Here is a 26,245-nt window from a genome sequence, read left to right on the forward strand (position 1 = left end):
AGCCGGGCTTACGGCTTGAATTACGCGATGTTGGCCAGGAGTTTTCATCTTCCTGCCTGTGGAGATACTTAGACGCTGTTAGTGTGTGTGTGTTAGTCATGGATTGGATGCACTGGAGCCTCCTCCCACCGCCGGCGGGACGCACCAGGCCCGCCGTGCCTCAGGACTTTAACGAAACGCTGGCTCTCACCACGGCCCTGGGTTACAGTCTGTTAGCCTGTGAGACGTGCATGTTGAACTGTTGCTTTGATGCTGTGAGTATGTCCGGCGGCACCAAGGCATCATGGGCCTGGTCCCTGTCAGGTCGAGCCACTGCCTCTGTTGTCTGCAGCAGCTGCTGTCAGATGCTGTTGCACTGGGGAGTCTTGCTGGCAGATAGAGCAGCGACAAGACATGAGTGATGGCTCTTTGTTAGAGGATTTTTGTTGCTCAAGCTCAAGAATTTTGTATATTTTTGTAGAATTTAATTATATCCTTTCAGTTATCTATTAATATAATTATTAGGGAAGATAAGTCAGCCAGTGTCTACTAGCTGCACATTCCACACTCCATAACTTGGACTTCTGCTCAATTTTTACACATTGATGAAACATAGAAGTGAAAAAAACACAGGGATGAAAGAGTGATTTTAAAAAAAACCTTTACTCATTTGTGCAAAGATCCTTTCAAAGTGACTATTTCATGCAAGTGTCAGTTTTTCCCCTTTGTAGCTGACAGTCAGCTTGGCTACAAAGGAAGAGGAAATGACTTGGATGGTCAATTTTCAGTTTCTGTTTTGTTGTTCATGCTTAAATTTCAGAGGATTTTGTTTTCCTGAAGGTGCTATCTGACACAGCAGTATCATCCTGTGTCTCTTATTCAAGAGGTTGATGAAGGTTGCTAAACCAGATTCCTGTTTGCTGTGCTGTAATTATCCCACTGTAGGCCACTGTCTTGCCTGCATAGCATCCTGGCTCGCCAGCAGACACACAGCTCACCAAGCTCGGGTTTTATTGTCCTCTAACAACTATGTAAAAGATGAGCAAATTAGACTTCAGGCGGTGTGTTCAGCTTGGTTCAAATTTGTTTGACCCTCCTCTTGAAGTTTATTTAGTCTGCACAGTGAAGTCAATGGAAAGGTGAAGTGATTAAAAAAAAAAACATTAAGACAGTGATTTAAAAAAAAAAAAAAAGGGGAATAATGGCAATGTTTTTGTGGGTTAGATTAAATAAAACTTAAGGGCTTCTAAAAAGAAGACATGGCAAAATAACATAACAGCAACTTCTACTTCTAATGTCACCGTGCCTCTGTCTCCAGCTTGATCAACCTCAACCTCAACTCATGAATGTAGCAGATTCCCAACTGTTGTAGAAAACCGTGAAAAGGTCATAGACTACATTCAGCACCACGCACTGAATTCCTGTGACTTCCTTTTGGCAGTGGCAAGGTGGCCCAGTGGTTTGAGGTTGTCCTGTAACTAAACGGTGACGGGTTTAATCTGCAAGAGCCGGTTTGTGTCCATCAGCAGCTCTGTGTCCTGCTGAGAAAACACTGAACCCCTACACGCTCATAGATTTGCAAGTCGGTCTGGATAAGAACGTGTCTGCTTAATGCCTGAAGTGTAAAATGTAAAAAAAAGAAAAGAAAAGACATAAATCACAACTGAGTCCCATCCAAACAGGAAATGGATGGAAAACACTGGAGGATAGCAAAAGGTGTCATATGAATTTAATTAGGGGGCGGCTGTGGCTCAGGAGGGGGGCGGCTGTGGCTCAGGAGGTAGAGCGGGTCGTCCACTAATCAGAAGGTCGGTGGTTCGATCCCGGCTCCTCCAGTCCGCATGTCGAAGTGGGCAACATACTGAACCCCAAATTGCTCCCGATGGTTGCGCCAGCACCCTGCGTGGTAGCTTGCCGCCATCGGTGTATGAATGTGTGTGTGAATGGGTGAATGTAGGCATATTATAAAGCGCTTTGGATAAAAGCGCTATATAAATGCAGTCCATTTACCATTTTACCATTTACCAATTACACGTGTTTTAGGCTTATGTTGGCAAGAACAGTGAAATCTGTTGTGAATCGTCCCTATTTTGGATGTCTTGATTTCAGCAGTCATAATCTGCTGTCTTAATATATCTATTCTCTATAGGCCTAACATTTTCCCTATTGCTTGATCCTGTTGGTTGAAGTCATCCCTTGTGTATTTTCCCATGATTGGATGTCTTGTTGTTATTTTTCCTGTCTTTTTATAAACAGTCATAGCGGTCTTGTGTAGCTCAGTGGGTAGAGCATGGGACTTACACTGCCAGGGTAAAAATGTATGAACTCATGCTAAAAATGTCTCGTTGTACTGCAGGCGATAAAAGCGACCAACAAATGGCAGATATTCTAATTTGTGCTAATCCTTATATGCATGCAGAGAACAGGCATACATGTTTATTTTGTGTTATTTGATCAAGTGTTCATCATTTATTCTGCTTCCCTTTTTTGTGAACTTTCAATCTTACAGTGTATTCAAATTGTATTGTTAGCTAAATAATACTTGCAATGCCTCTTTGCAGATTAGCTATATGCAGATGACGCTGCTTATTATTTTAATTGGCCATACGCTACAATGATTTGCTGCTGGAGAGCTGGTGTGACGGCATAATGTTTTTACAAAGCTAACCTGATGAATGTCAGGTTGTATATAATTAACTGCTGAGTTATGTGACTTAACCTTTCAATGGCATAATAACTAGTCAACAACAAATTATTAATGAACCATTAAATTGATTTGTTTCACCCCTCTCTCATTATCCCCTTTTATATTCATCAGCATATTTCTTACGCTGATGAATCAGAATCACATTAACTACCAAGTACAATGAATTGCACAATATCTCGGTGACTTTGCTGCTCATCATAAGTAAGATAAGAGAGTTGGCTAAATTGTCAAAAATGTAAACACTCCTGAGACTTACCGAACTCTCTGACCGAACTTTGTGTTTCGTTGACAGGAATCCGCCAAGGTTTCGGACCTCAACCCCAATGCGAAAGCATGGGCCAACCACATGTTTAGCCTGGACCCCAGCGGGAGCGCCGACACCACACCTGCTGCCCTCCAGCCATGGAAGGAAGGCTGCGATAGTTCGGCCGACCCCGGCCCAGAAGGTCAGTCAGCCGGTCAGGACGGGAAACTCACTGACCCTTTACACCCAGGATGCATCAACATGCATCCTGGGTGATCGGATTGTTTTCGGATAGAGCAAAAACACACAAAACCCAGGTGTGTCAACCAGTCCACTTCTTGAGGTGGTGAGAGACGCATTTGGCCTTGATAGCAAACAGTGTAAATTCACTGCGTATCCAATCCACATAAAACTACATATAAGTACTAAGTGAACAGAAGTAATCTTAAGTGCATGGATCTAACTAGGAAGCTCATGCAACTCAAACAGGAAGCAGGCAGCTTGGATTGTCAAATAAATGGATTGTCAGGATCAGGATATTCAAGGATTGGGAACAAGCATGGCCATTTTTGCCTTTATTAGACAGTCACAATGCCTAATAAATGACGCCCAGGACATTGTGATTACATGGTTTGTGCCTTAGCCAACTGGGCCACCAGGACGCCCCGACTGCCAATATGAAAACAAGTATTACAAGAGGAAGTAATGTGCATGGCAATCTGTGTTTTGCAATGGAAAGAGAAATTCGCTTTCAATGTGCATTCCAGAGACACATTTCAGTCAGGTGTTAGTGTCATTCAGCTAAATCATATCTACACACAATCTATTTTTAAACCACATTTTAATTCCAGGTGTTAAAGGGGGGATTTTTCTTCAACTGGCCACAGTGGCTGATGGAAACCAAAATTCGTCAGCCACCTAAACTACTTTCCTTTTACATTTGATCTAAGTAGGAACCTCTAAAATACAGGAGAGTCTTTCCCACACTGCAACCAGCTGATTGAAACTGGATGGAAAGTCTAGCGACTAGTTATTTTGTTTAACCTCTTTTCTTTAACTTTTATTTATCCATGTTGTATCCAAAATGTAGGGTTAAAAAGTGTTATTCCTAAACACGTATGCTACTTTTCAGCATAGCCCTGCCTCAGATTTGTTTAGTTGGTTAGAGAGAGAAGGGCGTTACTCACTTTAACTTTCCACTCCTCCGTTTTTTTCCATCCGGTTCGGGGATTTGAACCCGTGACCTGCCAGACTCACAAACCCTTCTCTTACCTTGTAGGCTGCCACCGTCCATTCTTGTCGGTTCCCTCGTCACGCCAAGACACCTCTTTAATCATTCATACTCAATTTAGTACGAGCTATGAATATTCCACCCACAGCCACCGTTCCCTCTACACAAATGAGCGTAATCACTCATTTTAATGTGCCCAAGACCCAGCCAAGTATAGCCGTCGCAGAAGCAACAAGGATATGGTGGCGAAACAGAAATTATTGATTAGTCTACGTTTGACTCGGATTGACGTCTCGACCTATTTCGTCTGCGAGGATATTTATGGAAAAAGTATTGCAGAAGACTTAATATAGTCTGGTGATTCTCACAGCGGACATTTTCAACACTGTTGACTTCTTGCATTTGGGGTTAGGGAAGGAAATAGGGCCGGGTGATATGGTTGAAATCAATAAGGATTTTTTTCTATATCGATATATATCATGATATGGCTCATGTTTGCAAAATCACACGTTAAATAATTAAATGAATGTTCATCCCATTGAACCTAATGGTAATGTTAGATGTCAAACAAAACTGAAATTTTCAAATAATATTCCTTAAAATGTTCCACACCTCATTTTGTCAGTTTCTAAATAAAATTAGCTTGTTATCATAAATTTAGACAGCAGAATTGTGTCACGATATAATAAATATATTATATAGATAAATTCAACCAACCACTATCACTATTGGCCCAGATAAGACCATTTTTAGGACAGAATGGGACTTCCACATGATTGTTTCTCACCCTGGTTGTAGTTGCATTTCCATTCCAGGTGAGTGCAGATCTGATCAGAGTTGAGAGCTTCTAGATGAGATGGTTTTAGGTTGAGAGGTGAAGGTGCTGTGGGCTTAATTCAATCAAACATTTGTAATTGAATCATAACCACTCTGTTTTCCTCTTAACATCCAAGCCAGGTTTCTATGTATGGGATCATCTTAGTTCAGTAGCTAATGAAGTTGATTGTTTCCAGGTCTTAAAATTTGGGAATTACACACAACAATCTGGACAGTTATGGAAATGTAAGCTATTGTTTCACTGAGTCCTGATATGACTACTCATTTTATATGGTTGAAGGTCCGCTGTCTTTCTATGTTGTGACTTGTGTTGTGAAGAATAATGTTCAGCGATTGCGATCTGAATGATGTAGAGTTGACTTAGCTTTGTCGTATTCCCCAACTGCTGTCAGCATACATCACACTGGAACACAGACAATCTTCAAATCCAGTCTGTAAAGTCTGAAAAAAAGTATTGAATTTTGAAAGTAAAAATATATAAGAAGCCCCTCTTTCCATTTAGGTGCAGTTTCCAAAAATGCCTTTTTAAAAATGCTTTTCTCGTCAAGGATTAGGCTTAATCTGTGTCCAGTAAACAGGCTTTAGATGTATGGCCCCAGTTAAGCCACAGCACTCTGGGTTTTACTTTTAGGTCGGTGTTTCCTTTGTTCTTTCAGTGGTAGTGCTCCACTGCAGCATGAAAATTGGCACCACTGCTAGAAAAAAAAAAAAATTAATAAAACAGCCCAATTTAGCTACATTTCCCTCTTGCACACAGAGGTGTAGGTCTAATGTTTAGCATGATTATTTTATTATGTTAAATTATGATAAAGAACTGCTGGTTTTGCCTAGAGGTTAGAGAGACCGTCACACACTGGAAGACAGGTTCAAAGTTTGCTAAAATGCCCTGTTTTTGTAAAGATATCTTACACTAGAACCATAAAAGATGTGAAATGCCAATAAGCAACACCAATGATGCATAAAATCAAGGAGAAAATACTGCTGGGGTGACATGCACAAGAAGGGAAGGACTGGCTGTCTCTTTGGAAAGCAGAAGGAACTGTCCCTAATAAGAGTGAGGACAAATCAATAAAGAAATACCACCGCAACCACCGGCATCTTGCTTTTAAAGAATGACTCATGTAAATTCGTCAGTAAATTAAATCATGATGGGGTGGTGTGGTGCGTAGGGAGACTGTCCTTCAACCAGAGGACCTGGGCTTTGTGCTCCATGTTGACAAGCATCTGCCCTGCTGAAGTGTCCATGAGCAAGACACTGAATGCCTGTCAGCTGCAGGGCTGCTGCTCTGTTAGTTATCTTGTATCTTATACATCTTATATCTTGTATCTGTTATCTTGTATCTTATAATATTTTTAAAAACAGTACTATAATATGCTTTAATTACTTTAAAACTAATTTATCATATCAATCACAAGACACTTTTTTTCTTAAAAAACAAAATTATAAAATGCTGGTTTAGCTTAAAGAAACTAAGGATAGTTTTCAACAACACAAATAAAAATCCAGGCATCTAAAATAAAATCAGATGCGTCTCAGATGAAGCTCTGCTGGTCTGAATCCACTTTAACTCAGTCAGCAACATGAATAAAGTAATTTATTAGAGCGCTTTCCCTTTTTGGGAAAATAAAACCTCAATGATGACAGACAAGAGCTGCGGTTATTGCAGTGGTCACGCTAATAAAAATTAGTGGCGGTGTCATAACCGTTATTGTTTTTCAATGCAATATACTGTATAGTACTAAGGTTTATTACCCCATCCCTGTTCTTGGTTTTGTTTTGTTTTTTGTGCGACATCTTTGTTGCTCAGCCTCATTGCTGTGGTGTTTCTGCACTGCAGATCACCTGTCAATCAAAGTGTGGGCGGAGCTTGGATTTTCTGTTGATGCAGTTTGAGTTACTGTGTATTCTATAGGTTGAATCACTATTGTGTCATCAGTCTGGGGTAGTGAGTAGCAAAATGGACATTTACTAATATAAAAACATTGTTACTTGAATCATGGTATAATGAGTTGGACTGAAAACACTCAAACTCTTCTGTCGCAGGCTATGAAGCCAGTGAGGACAAGGCCTACAAGGAGCCCCTACTGACCGACCCGGATGAGCCTCCACCGGTCCCAGTGATGCTGGCCGAGCCGGCCCCCGTGGCCCCCGTCACCCTGGAGTGCTCCGAGCCCGCCTACACAGAATACCCCGAGCCTGGGCAGGACGCCCCGCACACAGGTGGGCAGGGAGGTGGGTGGTGGTTTGTAGGAGGAGAGCAGGGGTTTGAATTTTATTTATGATTGAAGAAAAACACAATACAATAAAGACACAATACATCTTCAGAGTACAAAGAACAAGGACACCACTTCACACAAGACAGAGATCAAAACACTAATAAAATACATAAATATAAATAAATAAATAAACAAAACATATGGCGTTATGAAGTATGCATGAAACAAAAAAAAAAATCCTGGTTTTGTTATCTACCTTATCTTACAATCATCTCATGGAAATGGCAGCAAGGAATGAGCAAATGATCAAAACAAAAAAAGGGAAGCACACCTAATCCACTCACACACACACACTTATATGCGGTTAAATAAAGGATCACAAGAAAAAAAAAAAACGTTTATACAACCGTAATATAAACAAAACTATTCATCAAGTAGTGGCAATTTCAGACAACAGATTATGATTTTTATCTTTTATTCGTGTCCACCAACAAAAACAGCTCCCTCAGGATTCCACTACCGAGCGTTGCCAAGCAACACATAAACTGTTTATAATGAGAACAGCTGTAAAGCGGATTGATGCATATAGTAAGATGTCCCAGTGCTGTTATACTGTATAGAGAATGCCTCCGGGCCAATCAAGTTACTCAACTGGAGCTAACTGTTGTATAAAAAAACCAGTTGAACACACAGTTAAACAGATGGATTGGTTTCTTACCACACTGTAGATCAGTGGGGTTCAAATATTTTGCCAACAAGAGTCTGCAGGTTTTCATTCCAGCCAAACACTACAGCAGCTGATTTCACACAGCTGCACACCTTTTAACCAGAGAGAGGGAAACTAACTGGTGAAATCACCTGGTTTTGTGATTGGTTGGAATGAAAACCTTCACATGGCTGAAAACCGCTGCTGTAGATGTGTTTCAGTTAAAAATAGAAGGCGCGAAACTTAATTAAAACTAAAAAAAACAACAACAAAAAAAAACCACACCATCCAATTTAACATTTTTTATATCAGGCAGAGTTTCAGAATAGAAAAGAACCTGCAGGTGATGGTGTGTTATCTGCTAAAGTGACTGGCAGAATAGACATTATTCCTCCGGAGGTAAAGGAACAGTTCACCCGGATTTCACAATGGACTGACTCTTGACTGTGAAAGTGGTCTTCAAGGCCGAGGCAAATTGCATCCAATTTCCTTTTGGTTGGCTCTACCACTTCTAAGGGAATGGAGAAAAAGCAATCTTAAAATTTTAAGTCAATAAGCTCTGTGACACTGTTTGCTGTAATACTGTTTGCTGAAACTGCTGTTGAGTGATGCTCGCAATATTGCCTCTTTATTTGACCTTTTAAGTCTCAGTCGTGGGAAGGTGAGTTGTAGCCTGTTGTTAAGAGCTGCACTCCGTCCTGAGCGGCATCATTCACTGTCTGGAGGCGTACAGCGACTGTTGAAGAGCTATTCGTTATTTGGAATGTGCTTTTGTTTATTGTAGTATTAAAGTTTCATTGACTTCAGCCAAACATTACAGATGACAAGACATTGATCTCTGAATAAAAGGAATCTTAGCAAAACAACAGAGCTGCAGAGAGGCCTAGTAGACTGGTTGCACAGGGCAGCTCCCAGATGTAAACATGTGGAACTGTGTGAATGTGAAGCAGGAGCATGAATGCCCAGTCAACTTTCCCAGGATAAATAAACGTACTAATAAAACAAGGATAGGGAAATCGCACAGGTCAAGACATTTTGGAGCTTCTAACCTGCACAATTCACATTTTGCACACGAATAACACGTTTTTACATCCGTTTTTACATTTAATAATCCAGCGAATTCTTGCTTGAGCGTATGTGCTTTTTCTCAGCGGCGCCCTGCTTCATGTTGACTTTAATTCATTCAGCCGAACATTTCACTGGCCCGAGCAACCTCTGTCACCAAGGGTCGGGGGGATTAGTCGAGTTGTACTGTAATTTACCAAGACAACGCTTCCTCCTCGATGTCAACAGGCAGCGACCCCCAGCCGGAGAATCCCCAGGAGGGCCTGAGGGAGCATCTGAAGAAGACCCTGGAGTTCTGTCTCTCCCGGTGAGTTCAACTCGATGGTTCGACGCCCCTTCACGGCGGGGCAGCGGGCGGTGTTTTCTGACCTGACAAAGAGCAAGGTCTATTTATAGAGCGCTTTCAGTGAACAGGGTTGTTGCGAAGTGAATTACCAAAAACAAAAACGCACAAAAAGGCGATGCTAATCATTCAGTATCTCTAAAATATACATGATCCGGTCTGTTAGTGTTGTCATTTGTCTCAACAGGATTTAAGTTACCTACTATCATTTAAAAAGTAGCAGAATTTGTTTTAATTTCGTGTTGTCAATCATTTGTATGAGTAGGTATGAATTTTTAAAAACAGTGGATATCTCATTTGAAACAAAGCTCCCTTTTTAATGCACAACAGCAACAGGCGAGACGCACTAATATCGCCGTTCCCATTTACTCCTCCCAAGGTTCATTGCTCAGCAGCTGTTTCGCACTTGTTAATAGAGAGAAGCACTTTAAATGCAGCCCCCGACAAGAAAAATAGTCTCTCTTAACAGGTCGTTAAAGAACCAGAGAAGACCAGAGAAGAAAACTTGTGGATGACTCAGTTGAATCCCTTCTCCATTTGTTCTGCCTCCCCAGTTGCTGTTGAATCTCGGCTGTAGGTTTTTACCGCAGTTCCTCTGTGTTTTAAGAGCCAAAGTGAGGGCGGTCAGACGGGTTTGACGCTTCATTCATGACTCAAATATTCCTGGACACCGTGAAATTTCATCACAGTGTCGTAAAAATCATGTCCCACAAATTATGTCTGTCCTTTATCGATCAGTATTTAATTAAATAAGGAAGTAGAAGTTATACTTTTGTGAAAACTTAACGTGTAAGCTTCAACTTCCCATGCTTGCGGCCCCAAATAGCAGTGAAAGGCAACTGTTTGAATTTTAGACACTGCAAAACCCAGAAATCATGTCAGTGCGCTCTCCTTGGACCTAAGTTTCTTCTTCTTAGTGTCTTAGGGGTTGGGGATGGTGAAGAGTTTTCCCTGGAGGAAGCGCCAAATGTGCCTTAGGAGGCACATTTGTATTTCAGTCTTATGTTTCGATTTGTCACTTCCTGTGTGTGGAGAAGGTTTCCCACCAGTGACCATATACAAATCTAGATTTTAATTTACGGAAATGGGGGAAAATCTACGATGGCTCAATTTGATGTGATGGGACTTCTTCTCTGTTGCAGTCCAACTTAGTTATTTATGCTGATATGACAAAATTTTTGCCTTGTGCAGTTACAACTATAAAGCTTAATATCTTGAATGCCATTTTTCCCACAACCCCCATAATTCCAACTCTTCGTGTGCCAATGTTTTGGAAGATGTCACTCGACTGGAGAATGTACTTCTGGCTTCTTCATCAGTTACTTTACACGAACCTTAAGGCAGCGTATCCTGTCGCATTTTGTAATTGAACACACTGCTGTATAAGCAGTGCTTCCATGCATGTTATTCTCTGTTTGCTAACGATTAAGTTGCTTGTGTTAACCAAACCTTGCAAGCCAAGCAGCCTAACGTTACTTTATTCTCCATAGAAGAGATGAAGGCAGCTGATCGGCTGGAGAGCCAGAGAGCTGAGATCACATTCAAATAGACGGATCGTTAGTTACCTCTGTTATTGCCACAGATGTGCGATGGGGCTGTACAGATTCTGTACTCGTTGGTTCGGTACTTGGTTGTTGTTGATACCGATCAAGCATTGCCCAAGTTGGAACGCGCTGAAATATGTGCGGTAATCTCTCTCCGTTCTCTCTCTCTCTCTCTCTCTCTCTGTCTCTCTCTGTCTCTCTCTCTCTCTCTCTCTCTCTCTCTCTCTCTCTCTCTCTCTCTCTCTCTCTCTCTCTCTCTCTCTCTCTCTCTCTCTCTCTCTCTCTCTCTCTCTCTCTGTGGGCGTCAGGCGTGGTCTGAATGAAAGCCTTATTTCATACTGTCAAGAATGCCTCTGCGGTGGTGGCAGTGGTTTAGCTGCTGGTTTGGAGGGAATCAAGGCCTCACAGAGTTGACTTTTCTCTCTTCCTACTGTTTATCGACTGGGAGGCAACATAGAGTGCACTTCACCCTCCATTTTTATAGGTAGCTTGTCCTGCGTCCTCTGTCCAAAACAACACAAAGACATGAGCATGAGCAACACTCTTCACCTCAATCAACAACTACTGTCAAATTGCCCTCGAGAAAGACACTTGATCCACAATTGCTCAAGTATATAGGCTGTGAAAACAGATGGATCTGGTGAGTGTGATGTCACCCATTGGTTTCTGAAGGGCAGCTTTGAAGCCTGGAGATTGTGTTTACGATCGCCGCCATGTTGACATTTTTTGGACCGGAGCAGCCGAAGCGAGGCCGAGGGTCGTCCCTCAGCGACCCGTCGATCACTGGACAGGCGAACTGTCAATCACTAGGAAAACAACCCGGTTTTATATCTGTTATATCCCATTAATGACACAATTGTTTTGAAAATCGCCATAAGGACACACATTAGAAGAAGTGAAATTAGCTGCTGAGGCCACAACCTCTTGTGACTTGCATGGAGTTGGGTGGTTTGGAGTCTTTTTGGAGCCGGCCTCTAGCGGACATTAGAGGAAATGCCGCTGCTGCCACTTCCGTATTGGCTTCAAAATTCACCCGTGGTTTTGGCCGCTTGCTCAAGTAGAACTGCTCAGTGTGCAACAGTTGTAGACTGAGGTAGTCTAGATGTTCGAGAAGCAGACTTGTGACCAGAAGAGAACCAGTTCAAATCCCCAAACTTGTTAGGAAAATCCGTCTTGAGAAAGTGAAAGAGAAACAGTCCTCCCTTCCATCAACAACTGCTGTCAAAGTGCCGTTGAGTTTCTTTAATTGCTCAGTGTTCATTAGTTGAAGACTGTGGTTTTACCTGACATCTCTCAGGTGTGAACACGTGTAAAAGTACGAGAGGGAGTTAGGGAAGTGCTTTCGACTTTATCTGGATAAATAAAGGTTGAACTTAACTGCCACACAGTTACGAGGATGCAGATTGCCATCTGAGCAAACACCCTGGAAGTGTCATTAACACCTCGTCCTCCTCCCCTCCTCTGTCTGCCCTCCAGGGAGAATCTGGCCAGCGACATGTACCTCATCTCCCAGATGGACAGCGACCAGTACGTGCCAATCGTGACGGTGGCCAACCTGGACCACGTCAAAAAGCTCAGCACTGACGTGGAGCTGATCGTGGACATTTTACGATGTGAGTAACGTCTCGTTCAGGAACGTAAAACTAACTTGATGGTGATGTCATGTGTTGAAGTCAGGGAAGGAAGCTTTTTGTCCACTGGCCACAGCAGGTAGTAGAAACCAAAAATCACCAGTAGAGCTGCACAATTAATCGCAAAAAATCTAAATTGCAATATGAACAATGCAATTAATTGCTTAAGAGAGACGGGGGTCCAAAATGTATTAGAGCTGCAGGTAATCTTTGCTCCATGAATCAAGTACAATATTGGTGAAAAGCTTTCCTCATACTCTCTATCATACAATCTTTAAACAATTTTAACGCAGTTTAACTCACAATTGCAATATTCTGTCAAATTATAGAAATTAGATTTTATGTCAGTATCTTTCAGCCCTATTCCACCAGCCACTTTCACTATTTTACCAACCAAATAGATTCTTTGGATAAAACGGGACTTTCACAGGATAGTTGCTCACCTGCCAAACAGTCTGGTAGAGAAGACAAATTTACCAGCCACAGATAATTTTTATCAGCATGTGGCTGGCGTTAATTTCCCATGAGAGGTTGTTAAAGTGCATCCAGCGGAGTTTTACCTGCTTGTTTGTTTGATTTATGCCCATGTACTTAATTCACTACAGTGTGTACTTAAATTAATCTTATGTGGCTGGTCGCAGTTTTATTTTATGGTTCAGTGATGTTTGCAATGCCAAGGTTTTAAATATGAAACCGACTGAGACACTGTAAACAATTTTTAACTGTCATTTATTTGTGCTGTTATTAGTCCAAGTGTATTGGTGGTTAACCTCTTTCATTTAGATTTAAGGCATTTGGGTGAGACTCTCATTCAGAGCAATTTACAATGCATCAGAATGAGAGTAAGGAGTTAAAGGGTGAAGCCACAGGACCCAGACAATAGTTGGAACAAATGTTTTTGTCTCCCTGGAATGATCTTGTATAATAGAGAGTTACTAGGTGAAGACATGAGGCAGATATGAAAAATGAGATTATTCAAATTCAGAAAAGAAAAGAGAGCAAGTCCTAAATGAATACAAGGCATTCTTAAAAAATGTAAAAAATTAGCTGACTGTCTTTATGAAGACTTGCCCTCTTTGCACTTTTTCAAATCCATGGATGCCCCATTCTGCAGTGAGCGCCTCTCTACTACAACTCTGGAGCCAAGGCAGCTTTTTTTTTTAACAGCATTCACTGTTGATTGTTAATACTGCAAACTCATGTCTCCGTGTCTCTCTGCAGCTCTGCCATTGGTCCAGGTGGATGAGAAGGGGGAGAAGGTGCGCCCCAATCAGAACCGCTGCATCGTCATCCTCAGAGAGGTTCCTGAGAGCACGCCCATCGAGGTCAGTACACTCAACACTTTGTACCACCAGAACCACAAGAAGATAATACGCTATTGTCTGGTCACGCCCAAATGTGCTTGTCATCTCATGCTTCAGCAGTTCTACACACAAGATGACAAAACAGCAGTAGGTTATAGACCGCTAAAAACATCAGATACAGTAAAATATAATAGTTAAAGAAGTGCAGCTCAGATCCATAGCCTCATACAAAAGGCAATGTCTATCAATATATTGTTATGCACATTTAATGCATACAATGAAGCAGACAAAAGAGCTGGGTTGATGGTCTCTTTGTGGTTTATTCAGCATCGTTTTGTCCTCAGTTGGTCTTGATGATGCATATGGAGTCTATGGAGACAATTACATTATTTTTTTTAGTCATACATGCGGCTGATGAAGACCAGTTGCGGTCCAAACGTTGCTGAATAACAGTAGGTGTGGCATGATGAGTAGGGAGCCCCCCCCTTCAGTCAGGAGTCTGGTTCAAAGTCTCACCTTTTTGTTCCAAGCACCTGCTCACTGTTTTAGATCTGCTTAACACTACATCCTCGCTCACTAATGCAACCACACACAGCATACACTTCATCCATTCACCATGTTGTGAGGGCAGTTTGTTTTACGAGGCTTAATTCATTTCATGCCACAGCAGGACCGGCAGCATGCGGGGTATTTGAATTTGCATCCGTTTAAGATGAACCTTGCTGATCTCAGATAGCCGCCACTCACTCAGAATACAGAACAATGAATGCACAGGATGTAAAAATACTGGCAGGACACTCGGCTATCAGTAACACAATTATCTGCCTCAGCATGACGACTCATTATCAGTACAACTGACTCAGGGCAAAAAAAAGGTTATCACAGTACATTTTCAACTCCGGGGTCTTGGCACAGCAAGGATCTCTTGTCATATGCAGGAAATATTATCATCATCTAGGGCTGTATTCAATTATTCGAAAAAAAAAAAAAAAAAATTGCAATTTGAGCTACTACAATTTCCAACTCGCATGGTTGCAGTTGTTTTATCAGAGCGGTGGCTGCTCAAAATTGACTCCTAAACATGGTATTTTGGTGCTGAGCCCATTTTCTGGCCTATAAATGAAATTGCACATTGTAAAAAAAGAAATACGTTTATTTGTATTCAGAGCAAATCTTAAGCAATAACATCTGTTTTTTATTAACAATGTTTCTTGTTTGCTGAAAAATCTAAAATATTGAGATATCTATATCTATCTGTATACTGTATTGCAATTTATATCGCAATTGCAATATTCAGCAAAATAATCGCAGTATGATTATTATTTAATGGTGCAGGCCTATTATCCTCACATCATGTAGCGTCATAATTAAAGAACCTGACTGCCAGTGTTAATATATTGATTCCAGCTGCACGGTATCTGTTCCTCACTGATTTGGGTCTGGAGAGTAGCTGCAGCTACAGACCTTGGATGATTTCCGAAGCACATTGTTTGGCTGCTAATCCTCTGCCAGCCGTCTGCCATGCCATGCTAGACTGAATGCTTTTGTGCCCTAGAGCCTGACAACTTGAAGTCATGCTACTTTTCAAACCAAATTGAATTGACACTGTGTTCTCACCCTCGTGTCGTTCTGCTCACCAAAATGAAAGAGTGGCAGTTTTCAAGAGTGTGAGAGCTCAATTCAAAAACCATTTGAAATTGTTGACCTTTTTATTCCCACCATCAACAGTAGCTGGCACATCCTTAAACTCAACAGTCACTTTAACTGCTTAAAGAGCCAAATCAATTATTTAGAATGGTACTTCCACATGATAATAATAAACTTTATTTATATAGCTCTTTTCAAAACAAAGTTACAAAGTGTCTGGTTACCTGTTTCAGTGGCTTGTGGAGCAGCCCGACCTATCAGCCACAGCCCAGTTTGACCACAGTTTGGCTGCTGTTAATTTCCCAGACTGGTTGTGACTCCTTAGAGGGTTTAGTCTGTTTATCGTTTGTGGGAAAACAAGTTTGCAGGTTTTAAAGAAAGAATTTAGAAAGAAACCTGTGTAACAAGGGTACTGTTTTCATGCGACATTAATCTAAATTATACAACAGGTAGTTCCAACCAAGCAATCTGATTGGTCAACTAGATATTTAGAACGTGATCAAATCAGCATGATAGCACACCTAGCCGTGCTCATCACTAAAAATATTACTCCGCCATTTCCATGGCAACATTGTAACTGCCAGAGCTGGAGCAAAAACCAGTAGCCAACAGGGATGCACCAGTATGAGCATTTGTAGTGGGCATGTAACAGGCTAGAATAAGGCATCTGTATCAGAGAATTCCCCAGTACTGAACTCTTATAGCCTTGTTTAACACGTCAGAAATCAAAGCAAAGCCATTTGATCTTCTGCCTTTACACAGAATGATGAATGAACAAGTCAAAACTAATTGTCCATGTCTGTTTTAATAAGAAAAAATAATGGGTCACATGTTTTTTTTTCTGTGTGATCCAAATACTTGAAGTATTCTTGCTTGGTATCAGGCTGGTATTCGCTGAAAGAGTGGTTTTGGTGTATATCCAGTAAAACTCCTTTATCCAATCACTTTATCCCCTGTTTTTGTTTGTATTGAAGGAGGTTGAGGCTCTCTTCAAAGGGGACAACTTACCCAAGTTCATCAACTGCGAGTTTGCCTACAACGACAACTGGTTCATCACGTTTGAATCAGAAGCAGATGCACAGCAGGTATGGACACGTCTAGAAAGTTAATATTTTATACTTCCCTTTCCTTGTTCTCACCCATAAATCACATTATCTTTACCTATCTTCTCTTCTGTGTGTACCTGATCATGCTCTTGGCTTATTTATGTTTTTTTAAACTTATACATTTTCTTCCTGACATATATTTATTTTACCTAACAAATGTTTTTGAAGCTGTACTTCTTACAATTGAGTGCTTGTAATGTTGGTGATCTAATAAATGAAGCTTAATCTGCTACTCTTTGAAAGAGCGGCAGCTAAATGCCTAAAAATGTCAAATATACCCCTGTTTCTTATGGGTTTTAAATTCAAACTGTATCTAACGTTCTGCTGTAACTTTCCCCTGTTAAAGGCATATCAGTATCTCCGTGAGGAGGTGAAGACCTTCCAAGGGAAGCCAATTAAGGTAGGTTGTATGGAAAAACAAATACTGACCTAACAGTGTCACACAAAGTGACAAACAAAATCATTGTCAATCATAAGACTTCCCTCACTGAGGTCTATATTGCCCCACAAAGCTGAACTTCAGTAACTACTTTATGCATGTCGTAAAAGTCAAACTTAAAAGTTGACAACAAAAATTATGGTGGTAATTACTACTTAACTATATACCATCCACTTCTGTATCAACAATACTTTTGGCTGGACAGGAGATAAACTTTTCCCAGCATCACTACTTGTGCAGTTAGTGTTCTTTGGCTTTCTAGGGCAGTGTCATATGCAAAGCTCACAGCATCATGTACTGCCATAGTCGAGCTTTAGCAACTCCCATCAGGTCATAAGTTCAGGAAACCACCGGCTAAATCAGACAGATTGAAGATCTAAGAAAGATTCTCATTTGTGCCATAAACCTGCTTCACTGCAGTGGATGGCGTCTCCACCTCGTGGCCCCATTTTCCTGATTGTTCCGTCTACATCTGTTTTATCTTATGTGCCATGTTTGCTTCAGAGGGATATCTATTTTTTGTTTATTGTGATTATGTTTCTTGCTTCAAGCCAAATTTCCCATTAGCGGCAAAGTCTTGAGCATTGAAATTTTATTAGCGACGAACAGGACAACGATATCCTTCCGTATACATAATTCAGCGCAGTGTCGCACAGAAACCCATATTGAGGTCCGAGGTGGAGTCGTCGCACAAATCTGCACTTAAGAGGTTCAGTTAGAGGTTAAGTGACATCACACTTTTAAGTAGTTCCACTAATTTATGAAAATCCCCTTTTACACCACTTAAGCAATGCATTGCTTGGCAGAGCTGCCTTGATGCCCGACTGCACACAGCTATATGAAGCTATAGTAACTTTACATATATGTAAAGTCACATGTAATCATCTACAGTCTGTTGTATGTCTTGCACTGTATGTGGTGACATTTGGTGCTGTCCCTGTGGCAGCGGGGACAGCACCAAATGTCACCAAGGCAAATGTCTCTAATTTTATATTTGGTGTATAAATTTGTGGTGAATAGATTTTGTTGCAGTGCATGAAGATGACATTTGTTTGCAAGCCACATTGGCTGATAGATTTGAAGACTCAACGGTCTGCTTTCTCTGATTGACCAGCCGTGTACACGTTCAAAACATAATGGGACCTCCAAATCACGGCTGGCTACTTGCCCAAGTGGCTGGTAGAGAAGATAAACATCCGCCAGCTACTGCCAAAACCTATTAGCGTTGGGTTCAAATCAAGCAAAATGCTTTTCTAAATCTCTTTGAAGCAACAGGTTTGTCACACAGTGTGTAACAATAAACAAAGGGCACGAATGCAGATAAAAACAAGGTGATAAAATGTAGAACAAGACGTAGAACAAGTACAAGACAAACTCGAAGAAAGTATCCACGTCGGCGGCTGGTGTTAATTTCCCACCTTGTTCTGGTTCTCCCTACCAGGCGCGGATAAAGGCGAAGGCAATCGCTATCAACACTTTCATGCCAAAGAACGGTTACCGGCCGGTGGAGGTGAACCCGTACGCCCAGCAGCGCTACACGTCCTACTACATCCCGCCGGTGTACAGCCCGCAGCAGCAGTTCCCCCTGTACAGCCTCATCACGCCGCAGGCCTGGTCAGCCACACACAGCTTCATCGACCCCACACTGGTAAGGAGCAGCTGCAGCGTCTAGGATTGTACTTATTATTACTACTAACAATTCTCTTCTCAAAAATGATCAAGAATATAGAAGTCAACAAGGCTATAGTCCTGAAGAGGTCGATGCGTAAATATTGCTAGGAATTGCAGTAGGGATGGGAGGATCTACTTATCTCACGATACGATGCACAATATGGGGTTCACGATTCAGTATGACCACGGTACGATGTAATAAATAAAAGTTCAAGGACAGCAAAGTCTGACTGTGCAGAATTATGTTTATTTCTGAGCCACAAATCTTTCTAGCGATGGCATTGGCTTGCTAGAATGTCATTATAACGTGCAAATAATGTGGAGAGCTTGTGAAACTGTGATGGTCAAGCCGTTTCATTTGTGATTTCTACAGCAGGATAAAATGTTGCTAATATCACCATTCATTTTTCTGCCCCAAGATACGTTTTGTCACAAGGATTTTAGCTTTGGGTCAGTGTTGGGACCAGAGACTTGAAAGGACAAGGCTTAATAAATTGAAGGATTAATTCCCAAAACACTAGATATCAATCATTACCTCAAGTTCATTGTTCAATAACTCTATAATATAGAGTCTCGAGTCATAAAAGTACCATCATTTTGTCAACCAAGAATTTCATTTGTCTATTATCCTTTTTAAAAGTACCATCATTTTAATTTAGTGCTAAAGATTATTTTGTAGGTGTAAAATTGTGGAACAAACCTCACTTTGAAACAAAACTCTTCACTTAAGTGAGTTGTGTGACAATTTAAGGAAGTAATGATGGCCAAAACTTTCAAGTCTCTTTCTACCTGTGCTTGGTGTCTATAGTCTGTTCCTTATTTTACCACCTAAATTTGTCTTGTAGACTTCCTGTAACTGATGCATCTCCTCTTTCTATTTACCAGGTTACTCCATTTCACAACACCCAGTTCATCAACGGATTTACCACATCACACAGTTTTAAACCGACGACGTCCCCTCTCACTGTCAGACACTACTCGCCCAGGAATAGGTTCGTATCCGAGGCTTAGCGTCGAGAGAGGCGGTCCTGTAACTTTAAGGTCACGGGTTCAAGCCCCACAATAGCCAGTGTGTCTATAAACAGCCATGTGACCTGCCAGTCCTTAAACAAGACAGTGCAGGTCCTGGAAAAGTCTTAGAATGTCTTAAATCATGGTCTTAAACCAGGTCTTGGATGCTGTCAAATTTTGTAATTTTTTATTTTTTTGGTAAAAAATGTTCAGGTTTCTTTTTTTTCCAGTGAGAAATGGGTCTAAACACGCAGACCCACTCTATGTTTTGATAGGCCTTCATTTGTTTTCATTTTGCAACTAACGATTATTTTCGATTATTATCGATTAATCTATCAATTATTTTTTAAATTAATCATTTAGTCTATAAAATGTCAAAAATGACAAATGCCCATCACAAGTTACCAGACCCCAAAGTGATTCTTAAAATTGCTTCCTTAGTCTGACCAGCAGCCAAACAAAACCCCCCAAAGTATTCTTTTCATAATGATATAAAAGAGGGAAATGCAGCAAATCTTAGCATTTGTGAAGCTGTAACCAGCAAATGTTTGGTATTTTTACTTGAACTCTGGGTTAATGACTAAAAGGATAAATCGATTATCAAAATTCTAATTGACTTGCTAAATTAGTCTTTTATTTCATTCTAACAGGCATCAAAAAGGTGTTAAAATATTAAACGCAACTTGTTGAAAATTAAAGACACACTCGTTGAATAAAAGCGTGTCTGACTCTTCCAGGAATCACAGTAAACCTCACCTGAGGCCGGCCATCCCCACAGCGGACCGCAGCTCCGGACTCCTGGACAGCCCGGGCCTGTTTCCCAGCTTCCCCAGCGAGCGGCTCCTCAACGGGGTTCGCAGCAGCCCGCCGACGCGGCTCCCCACCAGCCAGCCCCGAGCCAGGTTACCCTCCACCGTGGCCTTCCCCCGGAGGGACGGCGTGGGCACGGGCCGCGTCGCCGAGCCCGTCACCACAGACTACTCCCTGGGCATGGGCCGAGGAAGGTACAGCACCGTCGCTTTTACAGTTTGTCCATTCCACAAGTACCATGATGCATCCCTACAGGGCCGACTGTGGTACAATACTAGTATCATGCTGTCCTTATACTGGGCCTGCTATGGTACAATATTGGTACCTTGTTGTACCTATAACACAAGTTAGGGTTAGGAATTGGGTTGAAATTATAGAAAAAGGTTTTGAAATGTATGAAAAAATGTTGTTGTACCTTCTGGATATTCATACAACTACACCTTTTTTGCGGTTTTGGACCGCTGCCATCTTACATATTCTGATATTTGTGGCTGTGAAGAATAATCTAAATATATTTACTAGGGGCAAGATAACTACCTGTGTAAATCACATTGAACATCAAAATCTTCAAATTAAGAAATTAAGGTCCTCTTACTATGGGTAAAGTTCACTGTCAGTACCCGTTGGTTCGGAGCATTCGTGTGCGTTGTTTTATCACCATGGTGACCAAATCAAACTGCACAAAGTACTAATGGAAGAACATACCATACTGCACCAGTATGAGTACGCTTATGCAGCGGAGAAACATGTTTATTCACCAAGTAGGCTACAGTCAACGCACCAGATTTTGTGTTTTCAGCACCGATGCAGAGACATATTGACAACTAACAAAGAAATAAAACAAAATCTTCTGACTTATGGTACAACAACAGAAACTTAAATGCAGTGCAAGACATGCAATAGACTGATTTTATTCATGAAGGATAAGAATGCATACACCGCTCTACAAATACACATTCAGCATGAATCACTTTCTACTGCAGTACAGCTGCATATTAAATTGTTGATTACTGACCACTGACCAAGTGATTTGGCAATATATCACATTCTCATGTATGGTTAATCTGGTGTAGAATTTATATTTTTTCCCATGTGAATGCTGCACGTTGTGGTGTAAGGCGATGGCATGCTTCAGGCAGAATGCATGTTTGTAAATTGAAGGTGTTCTCTTTCTTAAAGGAAAAATGTTTCTGCTTCTAGGAAAAAGAGGGACGAAAAGTTTACAGTAAGTACTTTTTTTTTATCTATCCATCTTATTAATCTGTCATTCTGATCCATTTATATTTTAATTATCTCATGAATCTAGCTATCCTATCTTGTTAATTTATCTCTTTCCATCGTATTAATCGCTCTTTCTATCGAACAAGCAAACACAGAAAGCCTGACTAGTCTTATCCTTAAGGGAGTAAAAAATATCAGCATTAGCAGAGCTGTTGCCAGACATCTGATTGACTTCCAGTATTGCTGTGGTTTGGGTTTATATGTTTGCTGTGCAGGAGTGTTTCTTTTTTCCTTTCTGAGCGTTGTGCTGACTGTGTGTTTGATGCCGTCATGCCAGAGAGTGACGCCTCAGTCGCCTCCGCCTCCCAAACCCCCGTCTCCGAGCTTCGAGCTGGGCCTGTCCAGCTTCCCCCCGCTGCCCGGGGCGGCCGGCCAGCTCAAGACCGAAGACGTGTTCGACAACCGGCTGGCCAGCAGCGTGGTGGTGGGCACCGCTAAGGAACGGGTAGGGAGTCACGTCAACACACACACACAGGGCATCTTCCTGTTGAGGATGTTATATTGTAGATGGGGGCTTTATCTCATCCTAGTACAGTGGTTCTCTACCTTTTTGGCTCATGGCCCCTTTAAATGAAGCAATGGCTACTCGCGAAACCCCCGCCGCAAGTGTGCAGACTTCAACCAAAGAATGATTTTCCCTTCCCCTCTAGTTGTTGACTTGATTCATTATCAGAGGAGGCCAAGGCTAAAAACTATTCAGTATTTCTCAGCAAATATGAATAGTTTTCCAGGAATTCAGAGAGGTGTGGGGAAGTCCGGGAATTTGATTCATTCTCAGGAGAAGTCAGGGAGTACCAGGAAATTTTATAAATGAGTCTCTTTATAGGAATGTAGTAGAATGTGTTTTCCATTTTGTTTCACACATTCATTGCATTAGCAGGTAGGGTTGGGTTCCGTTACCTGGTTCTGTTTTGGAACCGGTTCCATTTGGAAAAATGCAGATTCTTTAATTCCCAAGTCGAACGAATCCTCTTTTCGAATCAGTCCAACTAGTGGAAACCAGGCTGTTCGCCCCTTTAGAAAAGCAACATTAACAAACCAATAAGGAAGAATATTTTAAGTTTATGGAAGCGCTCCATCTTGGTTATGGAAAGACATCACATCAGGGCCACAGTGAGAATCTTATGTTTCTGGTAACCATATTCATATTCGTGGCTACATTACTGAATGTTTTACTACTGCAAACATATTTCTTATGGCAGATTGGCACTTTAACACAGGCACTAGTTTGATTTCCAATTTATATTTTTCATCGTAGGTATTTAGCTGATGCTCTTTTCCAGATCAACTTGGAGTTTGTGCAACTTTGGTATAACGCTGTTGCCATGTGAAAACCTTGTAACTCCAATTTTGGTAATTTTCATGTTTTCAACTGCAGGACTACATGCTCTTCTTTGGGTTGAGAAAATTCTCCAACCTTTTGGGCTTATGAAACTCTTTAAAAACATCAGGCTAAAGACCAAGCTGTTTTTCTTAGCTCCTGAAAAGTTGACGTTTTGAAGATACAAGGTTTTCACCTGACATCGACTTCGAGCTTCAGTTCTCGGGTCGCCGACATTACCAGCAACCAATAGTAAGGGATCCAAGGTTCAAAGCCACGGCACCAAGACAATAGATGTGACAAATATTCCTGTCCCTACGACAGCGAAAAGGTGCAGGGCAAAGAAAGCACTTCTGATTGCTAATTGAAAAATGTGTGTTTCAGCTGTCACTCATCCAAACTGTCTTTTCCTGGCAGAATGTAAGTGTTGATGCCAGTTCTGGAGGCGCTCTGTCTCCCGGAGGCCCCAAAGAGCCTCTCCGGACGTCCTCCTCCCCGCTGCCCACGAGCTTCCAGCCCACACCGGCCGCCCCGACCCCGGCCTCGGCCCCGCCCCCGGCCGCCGGCCCGCCCCATGGCCCCGCCCCCTCCCTCCCCACAGTGTAAGAACCACACGCACGAGACTCACATTTTTAGCTTTAGGTGTTCGGTTTGAAATGTGTTGCAGGATAGGATGGTTCACTTTACATCCACTATGCCACAGTGGCTGATGGATTCAAGATTTTACAAACCACTTTGACCATTTGACCAGCTAAAACACTAAAAAAAACTTATGGCTGGTAGAAAAAGGTGCCAGACAGCCAAAGATAAACCCATATTTGGCTAGTGGCTGGTGGTAAACACTGTAGATTGTTTGTTTTTTGTGGTTTAAATTAAAATGATCGCACTAATCAGACTTAGGAGGTTGGTTTTCCCATCTAACAGAAATGATAAGGTAAATGGCAATCTCCCATTAGAAATGAGTTCTATCAAAAAACTAACATCCAAAAAAAAAAAAACTGAAATCACATGCCTGATGAATAGTTAATATTCTGTTAATATTAGCACTTATTAACATTGTTCAGAAAAGTCCTTTACAATTTATTTATTTTGTGATAAAGCCTTTCATGACCTAAACCCACCCTCCACCACCCATTTTGATGGCGTTGCCTCCTGTGTGTGTGTGTGTGTGTGTGTGTGTGTGTGTGTGTGTGTGTGTGTGTGTGTGTGTTTTCCAGGGAGGTGAAGGTGTCGGAGGTGAAGCAGAAGGAGGTGCAGGTATCGGTGGAGCGGGTTCCCGGCACTCTGTCCACTGCAAGCAAATCGGTGCAAGTCAACGGTGCTGCCACAGTGAGTATTGATTTCTTCTTCTCCTACACGGTCCGTTTTAATGCTTACTCCCTCTCAGACGTCTCAGGCACCGAGGGATCGATCCCAACATGAACAGAAGGGGGCGAAATTAATCGTGCCTTAATTCTGCACCGCCTAGAATTGATTTTGATTATGGACAAGTCAATTTCTCACACCTATGTACACCATCTAGAATCATGAAATAAACAAGTTGTAGATATTGAATAAAGGTACAGGAAAATGACTGTCCATAACATTTACTTGCAACCGCTGCAGGGAAAGTTATTCTGTCATTTAGGATTGCATTTTTCTCCATCCCATAGCTCAACTCATAAAACGGGGGGAAAATAAACTGGTAAATCTTAAAGAAATGTATACTTTGGCTGGAAAAACAACCAAAGCTTCAGTTACCCCTCGCTTAGTTTATTATCATAGTGATAAAACACAATGACAAAATGTAGATATTGTTGCAGCAAATAGTGAAAGGAATACAGCAAAGAATAATAGAATCATAACAAGAATATAGCAACTGGAGGTTAGATAAACATATCGTCCATAATGTAAAATTTTCAGGAACTAAGGAAAAGCAGACATGTTTTTAGCTTGATGATAATGCATTTTTCAGTTTATTCTGTGGGTTTTGGGGACCATGTCATCCTTCAGTTGAAGTTCAAACATGAAAATAAATCAAGATTGGAGTTACAAGGTTTTTCACATAGAAGCAGCGATATGCAACTGATAGTTTCAACACAGAAGAACATGTTTAGTAGAATGTGTGAATGGAAAGTATGGAGAAAAGTAGAATCACAGCATTATGAGGGTTTGCAAAAAAACAGCAGAGTAACTTAACGAGACAATTAATGAATGCAGCATTTACGATTGGAAAACACACCAAAACTATGAAAACATGCAGTACAATATAGGAACATAAAAAAAAATAAGCACCTTGTCAATATATTCACTTTACAGGTGTAGGTAACCTATGTGTAGAATATTCCAACTTGGATGTTGAGGGCATGGAGCCAGAGGGGCGTAAATAGGCTTTGGGAAAATTCAACAAAAAAGTGGACTTAACTTTGATCAACTGTTGTAAATATCTTTTGGTAATGATAATATCTTCACTTCATTACACAAATAAAGAGATATTTTACTAAATAGATTTCCTCCAGAGATTTTACTTGGTATATAGATCTTATTTTCACCCAAAATGCCAGTTACGCCCTTCTGGCTCCAAGCCCCCCTCCACCCCCCCACCCCACTCTAAACTGACGGTCTGTCTCTGGTTGTTTCCTCCCAGGAGCTGAGGAAGCCCTCCTACGCCGAGATCTGCCAGCGGATTAAGGACGCCCCGACACTACAGCAGCCGCAGGCCCCCAAGGAAGCCAAGCCGGCCTGCGCTGCCCCCGCAGGCGAGGAGAGGAAGTGCCCCGACGCCTCGGCCCCCGCCCCGGCCCCGGCGGGCGACGCCAAGCCCAGAGAGACATACCCCCCCTCCTCCTCCTCCAAGCCCGGCCCGGCGGCCGTCACCCCGGGCCGAGCCCAGCGGGACGCCCGGAGGCCGGCCGGGCGGTGGCCCTCCCCGCCCCCGCACCCAGGGAAAACCCCCAGCAAAGATCCCCACCACACGCCCCCCAAGTCCCCGCAGTAGGGTGACCCCCCCCACCACCCACCCCCTCCTCGAGTCCCCCCCCCCTCTTCCCCATCCCTCCACAAATGTGTAAAAAAAGGAAATATAAGTCAGGGCTACTCAATACTTATATCCCAGAATCACCAGTCACAAACAAGCATAGAGGACGCCTTCTTTTCTGGATCAGGGCTTGCA

At 41.9% G+C, this 26,245-nt stretch overlaps 2 protein-coding genes across 2 annotated transcripts in view; one reads left to right on the top strand and one right to left on the bottom strand.

Annotated features, from left to right (window-relative positions):
- Positions 1 to 26,245, bottom strand: part of LOC139925914 (tripartite motif-containing protein 16-like) — a 303,498-nt gene that overhangs the window by 75,081 nt on the left and 202,172 nt on the right. The window lies entirely within an intron of this gene.
- Positions 99 to 26,123, top strand: larp4b (La ribonucleoprotein 4B). The gene is made up of 16 exons (XM_071900040.2): positions 99 to 254; positions 2,979 to 3,132; positions 7,043 to 7,219; positions 9,215 to 9,293; positions 12,350 to 12,486; positions 13,726 to 13,829; positions 16,430 to 16,540; positions 16,908 to 16,961; positions 18,442 to 18,648; positions 19,557 to 19,663; positions 20,420 to 20,686; positions 21,693 to 21,717; positions 22,051 to 22,218; positions 23,512 to 23,696; positions 24,312 to 24,423; positions 25,721 to 26,123. Exons 1-16 carry the CDS (start codon positions 99 to 101, stop codon positions 26,069 to 26,071), a joined length of 2,394 nt encoding a protein of 797 aa, XP_071756141.1. The 3' UTR covers positions 26,072 to 26,123.

Source organism: Centroberyx gerrardi, chromosome 13, assembly GCF_048128805.1.
Source record: "Centroberyx gerrardi isolate f3 chromosome 13, fCenGer3.hap1.cur.20231027, whole genome shotgun sequence".
Lineage (NCBI taxonomy): Eukaryota > Metazoa > Chordata > Actinopteri > Beryciformes > Berycidae > Centroberyx > Centroberyx gerrardi.

Bases quoted from the DNA above. Each gene is read 5' to 3' on its own strand.
- larp4b (XM_071900040.2), top strand. From the start codon at position 99: ATGGATTGGATGCACTGGAGCCTCCTCCCACCGCCGGCGGGACGCACC. The intron at 7,220-9,214 runs GTGGGCAGGGAG...CGATGTCAACAG, and splicing joins GCAGGACGCCCCGCACACAG to GCAGCGACCCCCAGCCGGAG. The intron at 21,718-22,050 runs GTAAGTACTTTT...CCGTCATGCCAG, and splicing joins AGAGGGACGAAAAGTTTACA to AGAGTGACGCCTCAGTCGCC.